This window comes from Marmota monax, unplaced genomic scaffold (genome assembly GCF_021218885.2).
Source record: "Marmota monax isolate L192 unplaced genomic scaffold, Marmota_monax_Labrador192_F-V1.1 WCK01_AAM20220418_F8-fsc00015, whole genome shotgun sequence".
NCBI classification, from domain to species: Eukaryota; Metazoa; Chordata; class Mammalia; order Rodentia; family Sciuridae; genus Marmota; species Marmota monax.
The window spans coordinates 397,309-417,454 of record NW_026692194.1 but is presented as its reverse complement, the minus strand read 5'-3'; the positions used below and the strand labels follow the sequence as shown (position 1 = coordinate 417,454).

Here is a 20,146-nt window from a genome sequence, read left to right as displayed (position 1 = left end):
CTTGGTCCAGGAGTTGCACCCACCCAGTCTGATCTATAATCCCCAATCCTGAAACCAAGGAGATTCTCAGGTTGCCTGGACCTCTTACCACTTCAAAGATTTTCAGTATACTCCCAGAGTTTCCTTTGAGGAACAGCAGTTTTTATTAACCTGAAATAAACATTTCTTCACTAAAGAGCTTCAAAGACAATCATATTGTCACATAAGGTTTTGGTCAATGACAGACCACATATACAATAGTGTAAACCATACAGCCTAGGTTTACAGCATAGGAACATCTAGGTTTGTGGAAGTACACGCTATGATGTTTACACAATGACTAAATTGCCTAATTACTCATTTCTTATAACACATTCTTGTTGTTAAGCAACACATGACTGTATATGGTAGGTGAAGATTTATTTTCCCTTACAGCTCTTGGAAGCTGTGGGTATGAAAAATTTTCTTAATGAGCCACATATTAAATATTTAGGATTTGTAGGCTAGATGGTCATTGCCACAAGTAGTACATGATGTTCTTACAGTAAGAAAGCAAAGACAATATATAAATGTGGCTGTGTTCTTCTAAAATTCAATTTATGGGTACTGGAATTTGAATTTTATATAATTTTCACATGTCATGAGATTTTTTTATTTTAATATTTTTTATTTTTTATTTTTAGTTATACATGACAGTAGAATGTATTTTGACATATCATACTCGTGGAGTATACTTCCTATTTTTGTGGTTGTATATGATGTGGAGTTACGCTGGTTGTGTATTCATATATGAACATAGTAAAGTTATGTCCGATTCATTCTACTGTTTTTCCCCTTTTCATCCCCCCTCCCTTCACCCATTCCCCGCTCTCCATTCCATTAAACTTCCACTCCTTGTACCTCCCACCCCATTGTAAGTCAGTATCCACATGTCAGAGAGTACATTCAGCCTGTGGTTTTGGGGGATTGGTTTATTTCACTTAGCATAATAGCCTCCAGTTCTATCCATTTACCAGCAAATGCCATAATTTCATTTGCCTTTATGGCAGAATAATATTCCCTTTTATATATGGACCAGATTTTCTTTATCCATTCATCTGTTGAAGGGCACCTAACTTGGCTCCATACCTTAGCTATTGTGAATTGAGCTGATATTAACATTAATGTGGCCATGTCACTATAGTATGCTAATTTTAAGTCCTCTGGGTATATTTCGAGGAGTGAGATAAATGGGTCAATTTGTGGTTCCATTCCAAGTTTTTTGAGGACTCTCCATACTGCTTTCCAGAGCAGTTGTTCCAATTTGCAATCCCACCGGCAATATATGAGCATACCTTTTTCTCCACATCTTCACCAACATTTGTTGTTATTTGTGTTCTTGATAATTGCCATCTGACTGGAGTGAGATGAAATCTCAGTGTAGTTTTAATTTTCATTTCTCTAATTGCTAGTGATGTTGAACATTTTTTCATGTATTTGTTGACCATTTGTATTTCTTCTGTGAAATGTCTGCTCAGTTCCTTAGCCCATTTATTGATTGGGTTATTTGATTTTTGGTGTTAAGTTTTTTTGAGTTTTTAATACATCCTGGAGATTAATGCCCTGAGGTACAGGTGGCAAAGATTTTCTCCCATTCTATAGGCTCTCTTCATGTTCTCGATTGTTTCTTGCTGTGAAGAAGTTTTTAGTTTGATACCATCCAATTGATTGATTCTTGATTTTTTTACTTCTTGTGCTTTAGGAGTCTTGTTGAGGAATTTGGTTCCTGAGCCAACATGATGTAGATTTGGGTCTACTTTTTCTTCTAGTAGGTGCAGGGTCTCTGGTCTAATGCTAAGAAACTTGTTCCACTTTGAGTTGATTTTTGTGCAGGGTGAGAGATTGGGGTCTAATTTCATTTTTTTAACATAAGGATTTCCAGTTTTCCCAGCATCATTTATTGAAAAGGCTATCTTTTCTCCAGTTTATGTTTTTGGCATTTTTATCTATTATGAGATAACTGTATTTATGTAGGTTTGTCTCTGTGTTTTCTATTCTGTACCATTGTTGTTTTGCTGTCAATACCATGCTGTTTTTGTTACTATAGTTCTGTAGTGTAATTTAAGGTATGATGTTGTGATACCTCCTGCTTCACTTTTCTCACCGAGAATTCCTTTAGCTATTCTGGGTCTCTTATTTTTCCAATGAATTTGATGACTGCTTTTTTCATTTCTATGAAGAACATCATTGGAACCTTAATAGGAGTTGCATGAAATCTGTATAAAGCTTTTGTAGTATGGCCATTTTGACAATATTAATTCTGCCTATCCAGGAACGCAAGAGATCTTTCCATCTTCTAAGGTCTTCCTAGTGTCCCAGATATTTTAGAATGCTATATTGCTTTTCTCATTTACCTCTGAGTATTTTTATTTCACTCCTGATTTTCTCTGCTATTGATTGGCCATCCAATAGCATATTATTTAGTATTCAGGTGTTAGAGTAGCTTCTATTTTTATATTTTACTATTGATTTCTAATTTTATTCCATTATGATCTGATAGAATGCAAGGTATTATCTCTATTTTTCATATTTGCTAAAGTTGCTTTGTGGACTAAGATATGGTCTATTTTAGAGAAGGATCCATGTGCTACTAAGAAGAAAGTGTATTCAGTCATCAATGGATGAAATATTCTATATGTGTCTATTAAATCATAATTAATTAATTGTATTTTTTAGTTCTATAGCTTCTTTATCTAGGTATTTGTTTGGAGAATTTATCTAATGGTGAGAGAGGTATGTTAGAGTCAACCAGTATTTTTGTGTTGTAGTCTATTTGATTCTTGAAATTGAAAGGTTTGTTTCATGTACATAGATGCTCCATTGTTTGGGGCTTAAATATTTATTATTGTTATGTATTATTGATGTATAATTCCCTTAAGCAGTATAAAATGTCCTGTTTTGTCCCTTTTGATTAACTTTGGTTTGAAAGTTTCTATACTTATCTGATGTAAGTATAGAAACGCCTGCTTGTTTACAAGAATCATGTGAATGATATGTTTTTTCCCATCGTTTTACCTTCAGTCTGTGGATGTCTTTGCTTATGAGGTGAGTGTCTTGAAGGCAGCATATTATTGTCTTGTTTCTTAATCCAATATGCTAGTCTATGTCTTTTGACTGATGAGTTTAGGCCATTTACATTCAGTGTTATTATTGAAATATGATTTTTATTCCTTGTGATTTTGATTTATTTCTGGATTTTAATTTGAATTAGTTTCTTCTTTGATTGATTATTGTTCTAGTGTAGTTTCTCCCTTTGTTGGTTTTCACTTTTATTTTTTATTTCTTCTTCATGAAATATCTTATTGAGTATGTTTTGTAGTATAGGCTTTCTAGTTGTGAATTCTTTTAACTTTTGTTTATCATGGAGGTTTTTATTTCATTGTCAAATCTGAAACTTAACTTTGCTGGGTATAGTATTCTTGGCTGGCATCTGTTTTCTTGCAGAGCTTGGAATATGTTATTCCATGACCTTCTAACTTTGAGGGTCTGTGTTGAGAAATCAGCTGAGATCCAGATTGATTTCCCTCTAAAAATAACCTGTCGTTTTTCTCTGGCAGCCTTTAACATTTTATCCTTATATTGTATGTTAGGCATTTACATAATTGTTGTGGATCTGTTGTTATTTCGCACATTTGGGGTCCTGTAAGCTTTCTGTACTTGATTTTCCATTTCATTCTTTAGGTTTGGGAAATTTTCTGATATTATTTCATTGAAAATATTGTACATTCCTTTGACTTGTGTCTCTGAGCCTTCATCTATCCTGATTAATCTTAAATTTGGTCTTTTCAGGTTATCCCATATTTCTTGGAAGTTCATGGTTTCTTAATATCTTTTTCCATGGTCAACTTTCTTTTCAAGATTATATATTTTTTCTTCATCACCTGAAACTCTGTCTTCCAAGTGATCTAGTCTGCTCTTAATGCGTTCAACTGAATTTTTAATTTGGCTTATTGATTCCTTCATTTTGAATATTTCTACTTGATGTTTTTTAGAATCTCTTTCTCTTTCTTGAAGTGATCTTTCACTTCCTGTATTTACTGCAAGATTTCACTCCTTATATCATCCCTTACCTTGCAGATCAGTTTAACCATTACATTCTAAACTCCTTCTCTAACATTTCTTCCACTGTGGTGTCAATGGATTCTGTTATTGGTGTATCTTGGTTTGTTTGGGATGATTTGGTTCTTTCTTTTTCATGTTGTTTGAATGTCTACCCATCTAATAATATGAATGTGAGGCAGTAGAGTTTCTACCCTGTGGACTTATAATGTCCCTGAAGGTTTCCAGTACATTACCATTTATGGGGAGAGAAATAATAACAACAACCATGCAAAGAATATATGGCATTAAACCAAATATTCCTGCTATGACAATGTTAGGTGTCACAAAAAAACCAGAAATAATATGATCAGTTATTGCCTACAATAAGAAAAGTAAGTTTGCAAAAGGGTTTACAATTTTGAATGACGAACAGGAAGAGAATAGAAGTGATATAGGATATGATGATTGTGAGGGAGTAGGAAAGAAGATAGAAATAAAAAAGTAAAGGAAGAGTAAAAGACAGAAAAAAATATAGATTGGCTGTTAGCAGAAGGAAAGGGAAATAGATTTTATATATATATATATATATATATATATATTTTAAATAAAAATAAAAGAATACAAAACAAAACTGAAATATACTAATTAAGCATCCTAGTCCTCAAAAAACTGATCCATGAACAATGACTGTTTTCAAAATCTAGAAATGGGAAATAAAACAAATATGAATATGTATAAATGTCCATGAACCATTAAGGTCACAATTAAACAAAGAAAAGAAAAAAGGAAATTTAAAAAAAAAACAGATGAAAAGTTAAAGAATTCTTTTGTTGGAGTTCAAAAGATTCTCAGCTTCTTGTCTCAGCAGTTTTAGGTGAGGTTGTCTGGAGTGTGATGCACTACCCCTCTGGATTGCTTGGAGTGGTAATCTCACAGGTGGAATTCCTTGAGGCAGGGTTTAGGCTTAGGTGGGCTCCAGGCTCTTTACTGAATGCCAGCTGGTCTGGAGATTTTAAATTGGTGCACCTCTGGGGCCCAGCAATTGCCAGTCTATGCTGGAAGACTGCACCCCAGGGTCCTCCCCTGGGTTCTACTTGTGTGTTGGAGGAGCCACTATGTCACCTGCAGACCCCATATTTCCTGGTCTTGGATTCAGTCTCCAAACTCAATTTGTCCCACCCCTGCCTTTTCGAATTCCCAGCCTATCACGTGTCTCCCAGCCCATCCTACAAACAACCAGATTGGGGTGGCCGGGGAGTCAGGTGGGTTTCCATGACCCGTTGTCCCCTGTGTAAACTTATTTCCATGTTTAATATTCTCCTGGTCACTTAGGCACACTCTGTGTCACACAGTTTGGGTTTGATCTCTAAACTCTTCATACCCAGACACATTTCAGGCCTCCTAAAAATTCAGGTTCCTTTAATTCCTTTGTCCTTCTACTTGGCTCATGGGGGAACCACCTTGGCTGGTGCTTCTGGCCGTCGCAGCTGTGGTACTAGGATTTCTTCCTTATTTTATTATACCCAGCCTCCTGAGTTTCTGATTTGCTTTCAGTATCCAGTTTTAAATTCCAGTAAAGTCCCCCTCACCATTTTTTGTTGCTATTGTTCATCCACCTTGCTGAGAAGCTACCTGTCTGCTTTCTTGGTTTCACACCACAGAGCAGCCTCAGGAAAGCAACCTTCTCCATTCTGACATCTTGTGAGATAGTCTTTGAGCTTTTTCACCCCAATCATTCAAACACATAGAACTCATTTTCAGCTTGCAGGGGCTGGGCTAGATTTGCCTCCCAGGCTGTGGTTTGCCAACCTCTGCTTTAAACAGAGAAACTGAACCACAGAGCCAGTCTCTTTCACTCGATCACACAGTCATCTGAATGTTGTCCCAGCTCCTACAGTGGGAACTCCTCTGCCTACCCTCCAGCCACATGCCACCTGTCTCATGGTATAACTCCTTGACACTTCTCAGAGGTGCGCCTTCATCTGAAAATCACCTATGGCTCCCCAACCCTGGCTTGGGTTCCCTTTCTGTACTTCCATATGATATACTTCCTGAGCCCATCCACTTCCTGGGTCCTGGGCTTCCCATTTCATGGCACTAACCACACAACATGGTAAGGACCTGGAAACACTGATGTCCTTCCAGCTGTGTGGCCAGTGAGGTCAGGGATCCTGTGTATCTCTTGGATCTAAAATCCTTGTGCTTGACAAGAACAAAACAAAAGAAAAAAGTTCTCTCGTTGCTTATCAGTTGAATGGATTATTGAGGAAATCCATGAATGAATCTGAGAGTTATTTTAAGCACTCTGGGAGATTAAAGAAGTCAGTGGGTCAAAGATATAAAAGAGTCAACACATAAAAAATTAGAGACAAATTAGACTGCAAATTGTTTAGATCTAAATGAATTGAGGAAAGAAGAAAGCAGTAAAGACAAAATAGTAGAAAATGGTTTAGTGAAAAAGTGGGCCTTGAATTTAACTTTGAAGCAGTTGGGTGGAAATAGAGGGGGAAAGTGTACAGGGTTGGGTTCCAGAAGGAGGAATAAGTAAAAATTTGTGGGACTCTACAGATTGCAACTTTCCCCTCGAACTCCTGGTTGTACTCAGGGTGGAGGTGAGGAGAGTTCTGGAGAGTCAAGGAGTGTTGCTTATTTTCTTCCAGAGACACAGATGTGCACACCGTGGCCTCTCTGTTAAAGCTCTACCTCCGAGACCTCCCAGAGCCAGTGGTTCCCTGGAGCCAGTATGAGGGCTTTCTCCTCTGTGGGCAGCTCATGAATGCAGATGAAGCAAAGGTTTGTGTCTCCTTAGTTCAGTTGTCCTGCTTTAGAAGAAAGTGATTGGTTTCCTGAACATTCTTGTGGAAGGAAGCAGTGAGTCAGGGGGCCCCACACCCTTTGGTGAGATGCTTTGTCAAATTGGGCCTTCCTCTGCAGCATAATGACAGATGATGCCAATCATGGTGATTGGTACCCAGCCTTCTCTAAGGAAGGTAATGCACCACAGTCAATTATCTGAGAATCACTTTTAAAATAATGAGAGAAGGAGAATAGACCTGAGAAGGCTTAAGAGCTCTGTAGCCTTGCTGAGACCTGCTGGGACACAGGGACAGGCTGACCAAGCCAGAGGGCTGGTGCAGGTTTGGGCTGGTTAAGCTCTGTGACAGCAGTGGATATCAGGAATGGTTACTGGAGGAAAGCACATGCCAGAGAGAGGAAGGATAGGGAGGTTTGCTTTGAATTTTTTTTCTGTGATAGCTGACTGTGGGGTCTGGAATCACCATCTGCAGCATCATGCTAGTGAGAATACGTAAGTTCACCAGCAGGAGTTTTGATCCTATGCAGATTGTTTCCATAGAGGTCTCATAGTCCACCACCATCACCACAGGAATCATATTAGAAAACCAATTGACTAATCAACAAAATAACTAACAGTAATAAAACCTTCATTTTTTAAACAAAGACTTTTAATACCAAATGTCCATGAATATATTTGTGCTACACAGTTAATTTGGGGGCCTAAGTCTCCCCTTTTAACTAGGTTGACTCAGCATGACTTTTTCTAAAACTCTGTCTGGCAAAGTGGTGCACAGAAAAACCTCTGATGAAGACCTGGACTTAACTTTGCTTTTACCCTTCAGCAAATTAGGCATCTTTTATGAAATTTGGTTTACTTTCTCAGACCAATAGAACTTTCTATAAGGATGGAACCATTATATATTTGCACTGTCCACATATACTGTAGTAACCCCTAGTCACTCATGGCTATTGGGTTCTTGAAATGTGGCTAGTGTACCTGAGGAATCAAATTCTTAATTAATTTAATTTATTTAATTTTTTAAAATATTTATTTTTTAGTTTTAGGTGGACACAATATCTTTATCTTACATTTATGTGGTGCTGAGGATCGAACCCAGTGCCTCGTGCATGCTAGGGGAGCACTCTACCACTGAGCCATAATCCCAGCCCTGTTTTTATTTAAATTTTAAATAACCACATGTATCAATTAGCTATTTTGTTAGATAACAGGGGCTGAGAAAATTTTCATAATATTCACAATATCCAGGATTGCTTTGAGGGCTAAGGGATATGACATAGTGAGTGACATTTTTAAAGAATATTGGTATGGGGGTTTATTTTCTAATCTGCCTCAGAATTTTTGAAGGTCACATCCACAGAATATATATATATATATATATATATATATATATATATATATTTTTTTTTTTTTAAATAGAATTTTCAAGCGAATGAAGAAATAGTGTCCTAACCCCTTAAGAAAACACAGCTGTGAGAATGGCCATCCTGACTGTCAGTGGGAAGCCTCAGATTCCGGCATGAGTAGAAAGGCTATTTTACATTTCAAAATTGGGACAGGAAGAGAGCAATAAAGATGTAGCTAACCTGCTGTGGCCATTATAGCTGTTTTTCTGAATAAAAATCAGATCACATGATCTGATGTAGGATATTTTGTATGTAAATTATGAATTTTGTGGGGTGAGGGAGATGAGGATGTGAAAAGTCTTGATTTATAGACTTTTAATAAATCAATTTTATTGTTTTATGAAAAAATGTTATGAAAAAAGTTTTAAAATTGGGCTAAAAAGACAGATTTTTCAGGTGATATCCCACCCCTCAGTTCTAGGGAGAAGAAGAAAGACTCTCAGATGCAGCCCAAACAAGATTCCAACCCCTGAACTTCCTCCTGTTAGACCACCTTCTCCCAACATCTCCAATCTCAACATATTTGAAAGTCTCTATGTCCATGGTGATGCATATTCTGTTAATACCAAGGGCCAAGATCTCACTAGCTAAAATATGGCAGGGGTGGTTGCTTGGAGGGAGGACTCAGCTGACAAGGAGGGATCTCATCATGAAGTAGGCACTCTGGATCAGACACCATGAGGCTGCATTTGGACTGACAAGGCTACAGGGTGAGTTTTCTCCAGGAGAGCAGCTCAGGTTTTATGATGAGGGTGCCCTTGGGCCACATGTGAACTTGTGTACTCTCACAAGCTGGAGATCATAGATGATGACTGTAGACCCCACTGATAGCTGAAAAGAACAAAGGTCTCGTGTCCTTCCTCTCTCTGGAACGTGCTTTCCTCCAGCAACCACTCCTGATATCCACTGCGGTCACAGAGCTTGACCAGCCCAAACTTGCACCAGCTCTCTGGCTTGGTCAGCCTGTCCTTGTGTCCCAGCAGGTCTCAGCAAGGCTACAGAGCTTGTAAGCCTTCTTAAGCCTATTTACTTTGAAAGTAATTCTGAGATATTTGATTGTGGTCCAATTCTTTATTTAATGGATCATCACATCTCAAACATGCATTAAGCAAACAATTATTGTGTGAGTGGGTAAAATTGTCCAGGTTTTATAGTAGCTCAAGGTCAAGGGTGGAGTAGGCTGGCAGAATTACAGTCAAATGTAAAAAAAAAAAAATGCACCATAACAAAAACTTTGACACACCCTGTGCTATTTTTTGCAACTTTCTGAGAACTTACAGTTATTTCCAAGTAATTTTTAAAAACTCACAAAAGTATAGGAACAGGAGTGACTGCCAAAGTGTTGTTTCTGCACAGATGCACCAATTATGTTGCTTGATCTCATCGTTGGCAACTGGGCAGGCTTCCTTACTAGTGTTAAAAATCTCTTCCCAGGCTCAGCAGGAATTGATAAAGCAGCTTTCCAGCCTTCCTCGGGACAACTATAGTCTCCTGAGCTACATCTGCAGGTGAGGGTCTCCTGATGTCAACTCTACTATGTTTGGCCACATCAGAAAATTCAGAACGAATTCCCTGGTTAGAAAAGGAGAAACTATTTCCAAGATTGCAGTGATTCAGACCCAGAACTTAGAAAGGTCAACCCTATTCACATAACACTGAGGAAGCTTCCTGTTTCTACAAGATAATTTCAAGGATCCCTAGAAATCTGGTTGGCACTCAGAATGAACAAGCTCCTCCTTCATGCTTGCCAGAGTCCTGGGGCATGCCAGAGAACCCAGAATCTTTTTAATGTTTCTAGAATGATCTCTGGTCTTCCTGACACAGGACCATAACTTAACACCCAGAGACATTTATTATGAGCCACGCTTTTTGTTTCCTTCAACCTTTTCTGGGGACCTGCCATGTGACATCCTTGTGATGTGGGTGTGCTGGGGTGGGAACCTGAGTCACCATCCCAGACAGACCCAAATTTTGTCTTCTATTTTGTAAAAATAAATTTGTTATAATTTCCAGATCATAAAAGTGTTACTTGCTTGATTTGGAAACCAGAAAGATACAGCAAATTGTAAATAAAAAATGAAAATTACACAATCCCTCTTGTAGCACTAATCTCTGTGAACATTTGGACACGTTTCCTTCTGGAGATTTCTCTCTGTGATGGATCTTTTCATACATCCATCTAAAAATAGGAAGACGTTTTTATATCAGATTGAAATTTTTAAATCGCATCTGACTTTTTTGCCTTATATTTGTGCCGTGAGCACTCTCCTATGTCATAAAATAGGATTATAAATGACTCCGTAATATTTCATAATGTTTTATCATTTGGACATATCACTATTTAATAATTTCTGTATATTTGGGACTTTATTTTTATTTTTTTATATTTGGAAACTTCCTAGGTTTTGGCAAGTCTCTGATTATCACTATTGCTATCATATTTTGTAAAATTTTTTTATTAGCTCTTTAGTTTTACATGGTGGTAGAGTTATGTTGCTTCAGTCTATCCATTTAAAAATATTTTTAGCAAAAGTACCCTGAAATTCCCTTATAGATTCGTTCAGGCTTTGGTGGTGGTTGTTTCTTTTACAGTGAATCTGAGAATTTCATGCCTCAAATGGGTAAAAATATAGTCAAAATTAATGGTCAGTTATTGGACCTGCTGAGGGTCAGAGCCTCTGCTGGGCCCTCTGAGAGGAGGATGAGAGGGAGGAGGCACCATGGCTTTTGACTCTGAGACCTCACTGACAAAGTTGTCCTCTCTGGAGACATCAGGGGATGTCTCTGAGAACTGGGAGACAAGTATGTAAAGGCAAGACAGGAGGGCAGTCACTTGCCCATTTTAGTCCCCCTGGTCATCCCTTAGCTCCCTGAATTTCATCCAGCCGCCCGCTTATGTGATTCTGTGTGCCCAGACCCACCCAGCCCCCAGCAGCTGGGCAGTCCTCCATGGTTTCTCTTCCCTCCTTAGTCTTGAATCTTTCAGGCCAAAGCTAAACTCTTTGTGGGCAGAGCAGATTCCATTCCTGAGACAGAAGGAAAGAGTAGAGATCTAGCAAGAATCTTGCTGTACCTGTAAGTACTTTCTCCTGGCAACTTCCTGTTTTCTACTGTGGGATTTCTTGGCTGCCTGCAGGTTTCTACATGAAATCCAGCTGAACTGTGCTGTCAACAAGATGAGCGTGGACAACCTGGCTACTGTGATTGGTGTGAATCTCATCCGGTCGAAGGTTGAAGACCCTGCTGTGATCATGAGAGGTACACAAGCCTGGTCCTGCAGAGAAGGCAGGCCCAGAGGCAGCAACAAACGATAGCACCGTCCCTCCTGTTTGTGCACGGCTCTGCATTTTTGCCAAGGGCTTTCAATTGATTATCTTGTCTGAATCATATTAACAAGCCCTGTGAGGCAAAGAGGGCTGGAATGACATCCCTTTGCCAAACCACACATCTGAGAGAGAACAAGAACTTGCCTGTGGGCACGCAGCATAGTAGGTTGACATGTGAAACAACTAGTGTTTCCTAGTTTTTTTTTATTACTTTTAAACACTCTTCACTAGGTGGAGTAAACAAGATTTCATGTTGTAAGTCAGATCACAAAAAGGCTTCTGAAAACCTGGATGGAGAAGACTTTTGAGGTTGTGTCTTGTCTCCATAAGCAAAAGTCCTGGCATTGAGTACTGATGCCTGCCATGGGTGCTGGAAGGTAGTGTACCCAGCACACATTTGATAGGTGTCCAGTATGAAACCAGGTGTCACTGAGGACCACAGCATAAATGAATGATGTCTTCATTTTTTTCTTTTGTCATATTGCTATTTTCCTGATCAGAAATGAATCCAGAGAATGATAGGCTGAAAATATCCTTCATGGCTCCCTCTTTCACCACCTTAGACCATCCCTTTCACCATAATTTCTTACTCCAAGCAATTAAGAAGGGTCCTGAAAAAAGCAAAATGAGGTTCTTTGGGGCCCTGTGGTTTAGGGCCAAGTTTGGAGATAAACCATGGTTGGAAACTGTTGAAGACTAACTACCTGCCTCCTATCCCATAGTCCAGCACTACAAATCTCTTTCTTCTTTCTTTCAGGGACTCCTCAGATCCAAAGAGTGATGACCATGATGATCAGAGACCATGAAGTCCTCTTCCCGAAATCCAAGGATGCACCCCTGTCCCCCTCTGCCCAGAAAAATGATCCCAAGAAACCTCCAGTGCCCCGAAGCTCTGTGGGCTGGGATGCCACTGAAGACCCCCCAATTTCTAGGACGGACAGCTTCAGTAACACGGTAAGACACAGAGAAAACTTTCTGTCACCATAGAACTTTCCTTTCATCCAGGTCATTCCGTGTAGAGCTGCTTTGGGTGACAATCTGGCAGTTATGGATGATGCTATGGCAGGGGCCCCAGCTGCTGCAGACCCACTGAATACATCTTGAGTTCCTGGCCTCTTTTAAAATTTGGCTTCTGCGGGCTTCATGGAGATGGAGTTACTGACATGAATACAAGCTGCCTAAAGACTGGGCAGTGCCATCCCCTCTGCAAGTCTCTCTAAAAGAGAAACCTTTTCAAACACATACCAGGGAAGTTCAAGGGGAAAAAATAGATACCACATTGTAAATGTTTTGGTGAGAGTTGTTGAAAGTTCTGTGTGAAAGTCCAGAGAGAACTGGCTTCCTGCTAACCCTGAAACGTGATCCCTTCCTCAGAGTAAGTGATGTGTTCGTGTAATACTTCTCATTCCCTGATAAGCTGTCTCAGCAATGTCAGTCCCCTCATTTGTACAGAAGAGCTGGAGCTCACGTTCCCAATGTCCCCAAACTGCAGATTCCAACATGTAGATGACTCGAGGGCAATAATTTACAAAGGTCAAATATTTTTATATATTTATAAGGGCAAATATTTTTAAAAAGACCATGTGAACTTTTATAGCAGCTTCATCTTTATGTGTGGCCAAGAAATGAATTTAAGATTTCTGGTTGACCAGATAACTGAAACTATATATATATATATATATATATATATATATATATATATATTACTATTAGTCCTGAAGATGAGAAAACAAAAGTGATAGTGATTGTAGCTGTGGCTTTTCTTAAATGTCTGGACATAGGCATCCTACTAACACTCAAGAATTAAATTGCACTTTAAAAATGTTCATATTTCCTGTGAAAAACGTTATCCTAGCAGTCTTTGAGAATAGCCATTGCTATACTTATTTGTCAGGTTTCCACTATTTGCTGTTTGCTATGGCCAGCTATTATGCTGGGAAACTTAATTAGATCACCTCTGGAGTTCTCACCATGATTGTAAGACAAAATTTACCATGATCATAAAAAAAAAATTTTTTTTAGTTGTAGATGGACACAATACCTTTATTTCGTTCATTTTATTTTTATGTGGTGCCAAGGATTGAACCCAGTGCCTCACTTGTGCTAGGCAAGCGCTCCACTGCTGAGCCACAACCCCTACCCTGCCATTTACATTTTTTGATTGAGGAGCTTAGGCCAGAGAGGTCGACCAGTTGGTCCAGCATGACAGCACTAGAATGTTATAGACCAGGACTCGGGTCTAGTTCCCACTTCAGGACCCAGGTGTTTCTGACACCAGGGAGTATGATAGAGGGAGATTGAACCCTGATTTTCACATTTTATGTTCTGTGCTCAATTCTGTCTGTCTCTGTCTCTCTGTCTCTGTCTCTCTGTCTCTGTCTCTCTCTCTCATTTAAATTTAAAATATACAATATATACACATGGTTCAAAAAGTGAGGAAAATGATGTGCATTGAAAAGTCGTGTTCCCTCTCCTATTCTTACACACCTATTTCCTACTTTTATTAGTTTTTTTATTCATGCCTTCATTTTTTGTACAAATATAAAGACTTGAATGTAAATTGTTATCTCTCTTTTTACACAAAATGTAGCATGATTTCTCTCTTTCTGTCTACCTGCACTCTTTCTACATGTACACATTACTCTGTCTCTTGCATTTTTTAACATTGTGGTATACCCTAGAGACTTTTTCATGTTGACACATAAACAGCTACCTCACATGACCTCATATTTTTAGCAGGTATATTGTATTCTATTCTGTACATGTGCCATACTCTACATAACCAGTCTGTGTAGATGCTCAGCTTATTTTCAGCCCTTTGCACCACAGACAAGGCCACAAGGAATAACTTTGACCACACTTCCTTTTGTAGTCAGCTATATATATTTGTGAGATAAATTCCCAGAAGTGGGGTTGCTGGTTCAGAGGGTAAGTGGATCAAAAACTATAATTTTGATAAAAATGATTAGAGTTTGTGTCATTTTATATTTCTACAAGCCATGCATGAAAGAACCTATTTCTCTACAGTTTCACCACAGAGTGCTCCATCAGATTTAGGGGTTTGCCCATCTGATAGGTGAGAACTGGTATTTTCATAATTTTAATTTGAGTTTCTCCTACTATGAGAGAGGGTTGAACATTGTTTCTTATGTGAAAGGTCTGGTTGCATTTTTTCATCTATGACCTGTCTAATCTTGTCTTGTGCCCATATTTATGCTGATTGTTGATCTTTTTCTTCCCAATTTGTGTAAGCTTTATGTGATAGGAAGAGTAGCCAATGGGAGTTACCCCTTTATATATTGGGGAGAGTTGCCTAGGAGATGCATTGCCAGTATTTTTGCCAATTTGTCATTTTGCTTTTGTTTAGCATGTGATAATTTGTTTGTTCTAGTTTTGCTATTTTTACTTTTGGAGGTTATGGAAATGCATGTCAATTGAATTTATTGAACTTTTCTTTATGGTCTCTGGATTTTGAACCATAGGAAGGATTCCCATCATTCGCTCATAAAATAATTCATTTACCACAGTCAAGCAAATGATTTTAATCAGTGCTTCATCTCTAGAGCATGGACAAGTTCCTTATGTACAGTATCTTTTTGGAAAATTACCATGCAGATAATCAAGAAAAGTGACAAATTAAGAGACGGTCTCCTAATTAAAAGTGTCACAGATGTGACCCATTTCTGCAAGACTCTAGTCCTTATCTTAGGGGCAGAACACATAGATGGGAAAATCCCATGTAACACCTATGACCATTTTTTTCTAGGCAAGTGACTCTGATGCCACAAGCCCTACTGGACTACAGCCAAGTGACCAGCATCAGGACAACAGCAAAGCCCCCAAGGAAAAGCCAGGAGATTGGAAGCTGCAATCCCGAAAAAGGACTCAAACGCTCCCTAACCGGAAGTGTTTCCTGACATCAGCTTTTCAAGGTGCCAACAGTAGCAAAGTGGAGATCTTTAAAAATGAGTTCTGGTCACCTTCATCAGACGCTAAGACAGGGGAAGGGCACAGGAGAACCTTGTCTCAAGACTTGCGCCACCTCTCGGACTCCCAGAGGACTTCCACCTATGATAATGTCCCTGCCCAGCCCGGGTCCCCTGGGAATAAACCCAGTGCACTCTCTGCCCCTGCCTGTGACTCCAAGAGAGATCCTCTTGCCAGCACAGACTCTGACACTGGGCCTGCAAGAAAGAACTCTGGAGAAGAGGAAATTGATTCTTTGCAGAGGGTGGTCCAGGAACTACAAAAGGAAATAGAAACACAGAAGCAAATGTATGAGGAACAGATTAAAAAGTAAGTTATGGTAAGAGGAGCACCAGGCGGTACTTGGTTTCCATCTATGGAAGCAATAGATGTTGTTCTTATTGGCCAAAAAATTCACATTATGAAACTTTTAGGGAAGACAGTAATCTAAGAGCAGTCAAGCCTAATAAGTCAAAGGGTTAAGGGAGAAATGAGATTCCTCAATGAATGAAAACCCTAAACTTTAGATTAGATTAATAAAAACCTAAATAGCTAAGCCTAAATAGCTTTACCAACATTTTCCAGATAGTGGTCCCTTAAGGTAAACAGTCCTTAATGAGTTAAGAAGAACTTTAAAAAAATATTTCATATCATATCATTTGTGGAGTCTCCAAATATTTCATGAGCACCTCCTGTGGACCAGGCACTGATCTAGATGTTGGAGAATAGCACTGAACAACACAGATAAAAGTGCCTGTGCTTATAGACAGCTCTCTTCTAGTGAGGACAAGCAAACAATAAAAATATATAATAACGGGGCTGGGGATGTGGCTCAAGAGGTAGTGCGCTTGCCTGGCATGTGCGGGGTGCTGGGTTGGGTCCTCAGCACCACATAAAAATAAAATAAAGATGTTCTCTCTCTCTAAATATATATATATATGTCATGCCAGATGGTAGAAAATGCTGTCGGCCTTGGAGAGTTCAGGAAGTCAGTTAGAAGTGCTATGTTAAATGGGATGGTTAGGGAAGGCCTCTCTAAGAAGGTGTGTAAGTAAAGGCCTAAAGGAGATGAGGACACAGTCAGGCCCATAGATGGGGAAAGAGAAGCAAAGGTGCAGAGGCCTAGAAGCAGGTAGGTCTGGCATATTCCGCTTACAAAGAGCCTGGAGTAGGAGGAGAATGATGAGTAGGAGATCCGGGAAGAGAAGTAGGGTGTTCAGCGCACAGTAGGGTGTTGTCAGCCATCAGGAAGGCTGATTAAGATGGAAGCTTCTGGACAGTTTCTACCTCACTTAATGCTTTGTCTGATCATTGGCTTTCTGTTGAGCACAGACTGCAAGGGGCAAACGGAAGTGGGAGGCCAGTTAGGGCAGCTGGTGCTACAATCTCATACAAATTCCAAAAATGTTTGCCCACAATTTATTCCTTTGGGTAGATAATTTTTTTTTTACTAATGATTGGCCAGCAAATTGTTTTTTTGCAAGAGGAAAACCTCAATCTAAGTTTGCCTGCATGAGCACTAGTCATAAGATCTTGAAATGTGAATTAATGGGGATTTGTATTTATGAATACTTCATCCATTTAGACTCAGGTACCTGAAAGGAAGACTGCTGTGAGCCCCCATCCATTGTTCCCTGCAGAGAGCTCCATCAAAAGCAAAATGCAGTTCCTTTGTCTAAGAACCTATAATCAATCATCTGTGGAATTACATGCTTTCTGTGACATCTTGGCAGTGAACAAACCAGCCCTAGAGAAAGCTCACATCACACTCTAAGACAAGTGTCATTGACAAAGTAGAAAGAGAAGCAGCTGCCACAAAGGTGGTTGCTCCTGAATAGAACAGAGTCCTGTGAATCGACCTGTCAGGGGATCCCCTGTCCACAGCAGAGGGAGGAGGATTGACAGCCTGGCAGTTAGCGTACTCTAAGTTTTGTGTTTCAGAAACATCTTGTCATGGAACCCCCACAGCAATCCTGAACCCTCATTTCCCAGAAGAAAGGGGGACTCAGGAAGTATAGAAGGTTCCTAAAGGTTACATGACTAATCACTGCTGGGGCTAGGATTTGAACCCAGGTCAGCCAGGCCCCTGAGCCCATCCAGCCTCCACCTCTCCACTGGATTCAGGAGTCAAGATCTAACACAGTATCTTGCTTGGGATTTTCTCCAATCCAGAAGGCATCATAGAACATGGAGAAGAAAATTAGATTTGTAATGAGAGAGTCAAAAGGAATAGGACAAGGTTTGCTCTAAGAAGAGATTGACAGGGATAGGCAAGGCTCTGAAGTTGGGCTGTTACATGCAGAATAAGCCAAGGCAGGCCCTAGAAGATAGAATCTGAGACATGGGCTCTGATGGCAGCTCAAGTCTCCACATAAACTTGGGCAGGCTGTTCAGAGAGTAGGGAGGGAGCACCCCACAGAATGAAGCTGAGTCAAATTTCCAATCACACAATCCGATCTGAATTTCACCCCATAGGACTAAAATCTCTTCCTTTAACTTAAAAATTCAAAGTGTACACTTATTCCTAAGGGTTAATTCAGCCTAACCTGGCAGGGGGCACCTGGGAGTCTATTATGATTTTGGCCAATAATAATGAAAATTCTTCCCAGAGGTTTGGGAGGCTGAGGCAGGAGGCTTTGTGAGTTCAAAGCCAGCTTCAGCAACTTAGTGAGGCCCTAAGCAATTCAGTGAGACCCTGTCTCTAAATAAAATACAAAATAGGGCTGGGGATGTGGCTCAGTGGTAGAGTGCCCCTGAGTTGAATATCCAATCCAAAGAGAATAAGAGGAAGGAAGGAAGGAAGGAAGGAAGGAAGGGAGGGAGGGAAAGAGGGAGGGAAAGAGGGAGGGAAGAAGGGATGGAAGAAAATTCTGAGAATTCAGGAAAGCCGCAGATCTTTCACCTGAAGCAAGATTCAGAAGTGGGAGTGGGGGGCTGCTAGACCAGACTTCCTAAGAGCAGTTCCCTTTGCTTTCTAAGTCTTGATCCCCCAGAAGGACCTTAATAAAGGCAGGCTCCAAACCACATTTTGCATGGGAGCAGGATGAGGAGGTATCATGTGCACAAAGGTGTTGAGAGTCTGGAATTTGGATGAGGCTTCCATACTTTCTATTGAACAGAACAGGTACAAAGTGCTGCAGAGGTGGTCACAGACATACATTAGAGATAGTCTCTTCTTTCAAAGATTTTATTATCTGGTTGAAGATACAAAACACAAGATGACATAAAAAACAGTAATGCCAGAAAGGTCACAGGATGGTGTTAAATGACAAAGGTGGGGCTCAGACATGAATTCATATTTACTGGGGGGTCTTTACCTGAGAGGAAGGACATCAATAAGAGGCGCCTGTTGGATCTGGTCTTGTGTTTTGGAATGGAAAATGAGCAGGAGGTTCTGAGTAAGGGTGAAGGGTCTCGAATTAATACCCGGTTCCTTCATTCTTTTCCTTCTTTCCTTGTAGCCTTGAGAAGGAAAATTATGACGTCTGGGCTAAAGTGGTGAGGCTCAATGAAGAACTGGAGAAGGAAAAGAAGAAGTTTGCGGCTCTGGAAATCACTCTCCGCAATGTGGAGCGCTCCCGGGAGGATGTTGAGAGGAGGAACAAGGTCTTGGAAGAAGAAGTCAAGGAATTTGTGAAATCAGTGAAGGAGCCCAAGGCTGATGCTTGAGGGTCCCGGGAGTACCAGCGATGACCCAGAGGAGATCAACTCTGCTCCTTTTCTTGGTGCTACCTGACAATGGAGGAGCAGAATTACTCCCTAAGAGGGAAGAGATGGTTTGGGGGGAAACATCAGTAAATCAAAGGAGTTTGAAAGAAGATGAGGGGAAGCAGGGACACCTATGATCACCTGTTGCTGTACTCAAAGGGACCATTTTATTCCACTGCAGTGGCAGGCAGAGCAAAGTGGAACCTTCTAAGGTGGATGGTGAGGTCCAGTGAAGAAGTTTGAGACAAACATCAGAGGACACAGGCAGACATCTGGTCCCGCCCCTGAAGCTAGGCTGAGGCCTGAGTTCTTTGTTTCCTATGTGGAATGATTCGCTGAGTCAGATGGCCTTAGGGCATCTCTGGCAGACAATGCAATTCAGTGCTCAAGTGTTCACCCCAGAAGACTGTTTTGGCTAAGGTCACATCGCCATTCTGTCATGCTACCACGAGATGAAATTCTCCAGGAATTCTCAAACTTCACCATAGACAAAGACAAAAAAAAAAAAAAAAAAAACCACAAAACAATGAATTGTATTTATAAAAGCAAAATTATGAGAAAATTATATCCAAATAAAGAAAAATGAAAGAACAAGATGGTTGCCAATCCATATAAAATCTTTATGAGAGCTAGTGAAAGACCCTTGCTCCTTGAAGCAGATGCACCCTTCTCAGGGGACACAGCTTGGTGAACAGATATGAGCTGTGTTACAGTCTCTTCCTGCCTTTCAGTGGCCCCAGTTGTGTGTATTGTGGGTTTACACAGTAATAGTCATGATTACATATATATTAATTTTCCCCCCTATTTTGTCCAAATGCAAGAGAGTTTACTGACCGAGGGGCTTTCCCAGCAAAGAGCTGACTATT

At 40.0% G+C, this 20,146-nt stretch overlaps 1 protein-coding gene across 4 annotated transcripts in view; it reads left to right on the top strand.

Annotated features, from left to right (window-relative positions):
• The window catches only part of Arhgap25 (Rho GTPase activating protein 25), an 81,127-nt gene extending 61,253 nt beyond the window's left edge, over positions 1-19,874 (top strand). For all 4 annotated transcript variants that reach the window (XM_046422477.2, XM_046422485.2, XM_046422495.2 and 1 more), the window contains 6 exons: positions 6,720-6,852; positions 9,715-9,788; positions 11,417-11,538; positions 12,364-12,560; positions 15,373-15,902; positions 19,034-19,874. In XM_046422477.2, coding sequence (XP_046278433.1) covers positions 6,720-6,852; positions 9,715-9,788; positions 11,417-11,538; positions 12,364-12,560; positions 15,373-15,902; positions 19,034-19,241 — 1,264 coding nt within the window. In that variant the 3' untranslated portion in view covers positions 19,242-19,874. The remainder of the gene's footprint in view (positions 1-6,719; positions 6,853-9,714; positions 9,789-11,416; positions 11,539-12,363; positions 12,561-15,372; positions 15,903-19,033) is intronic.
• Positions 19,875-20,146: the final 272 nt, after the last annotated feature.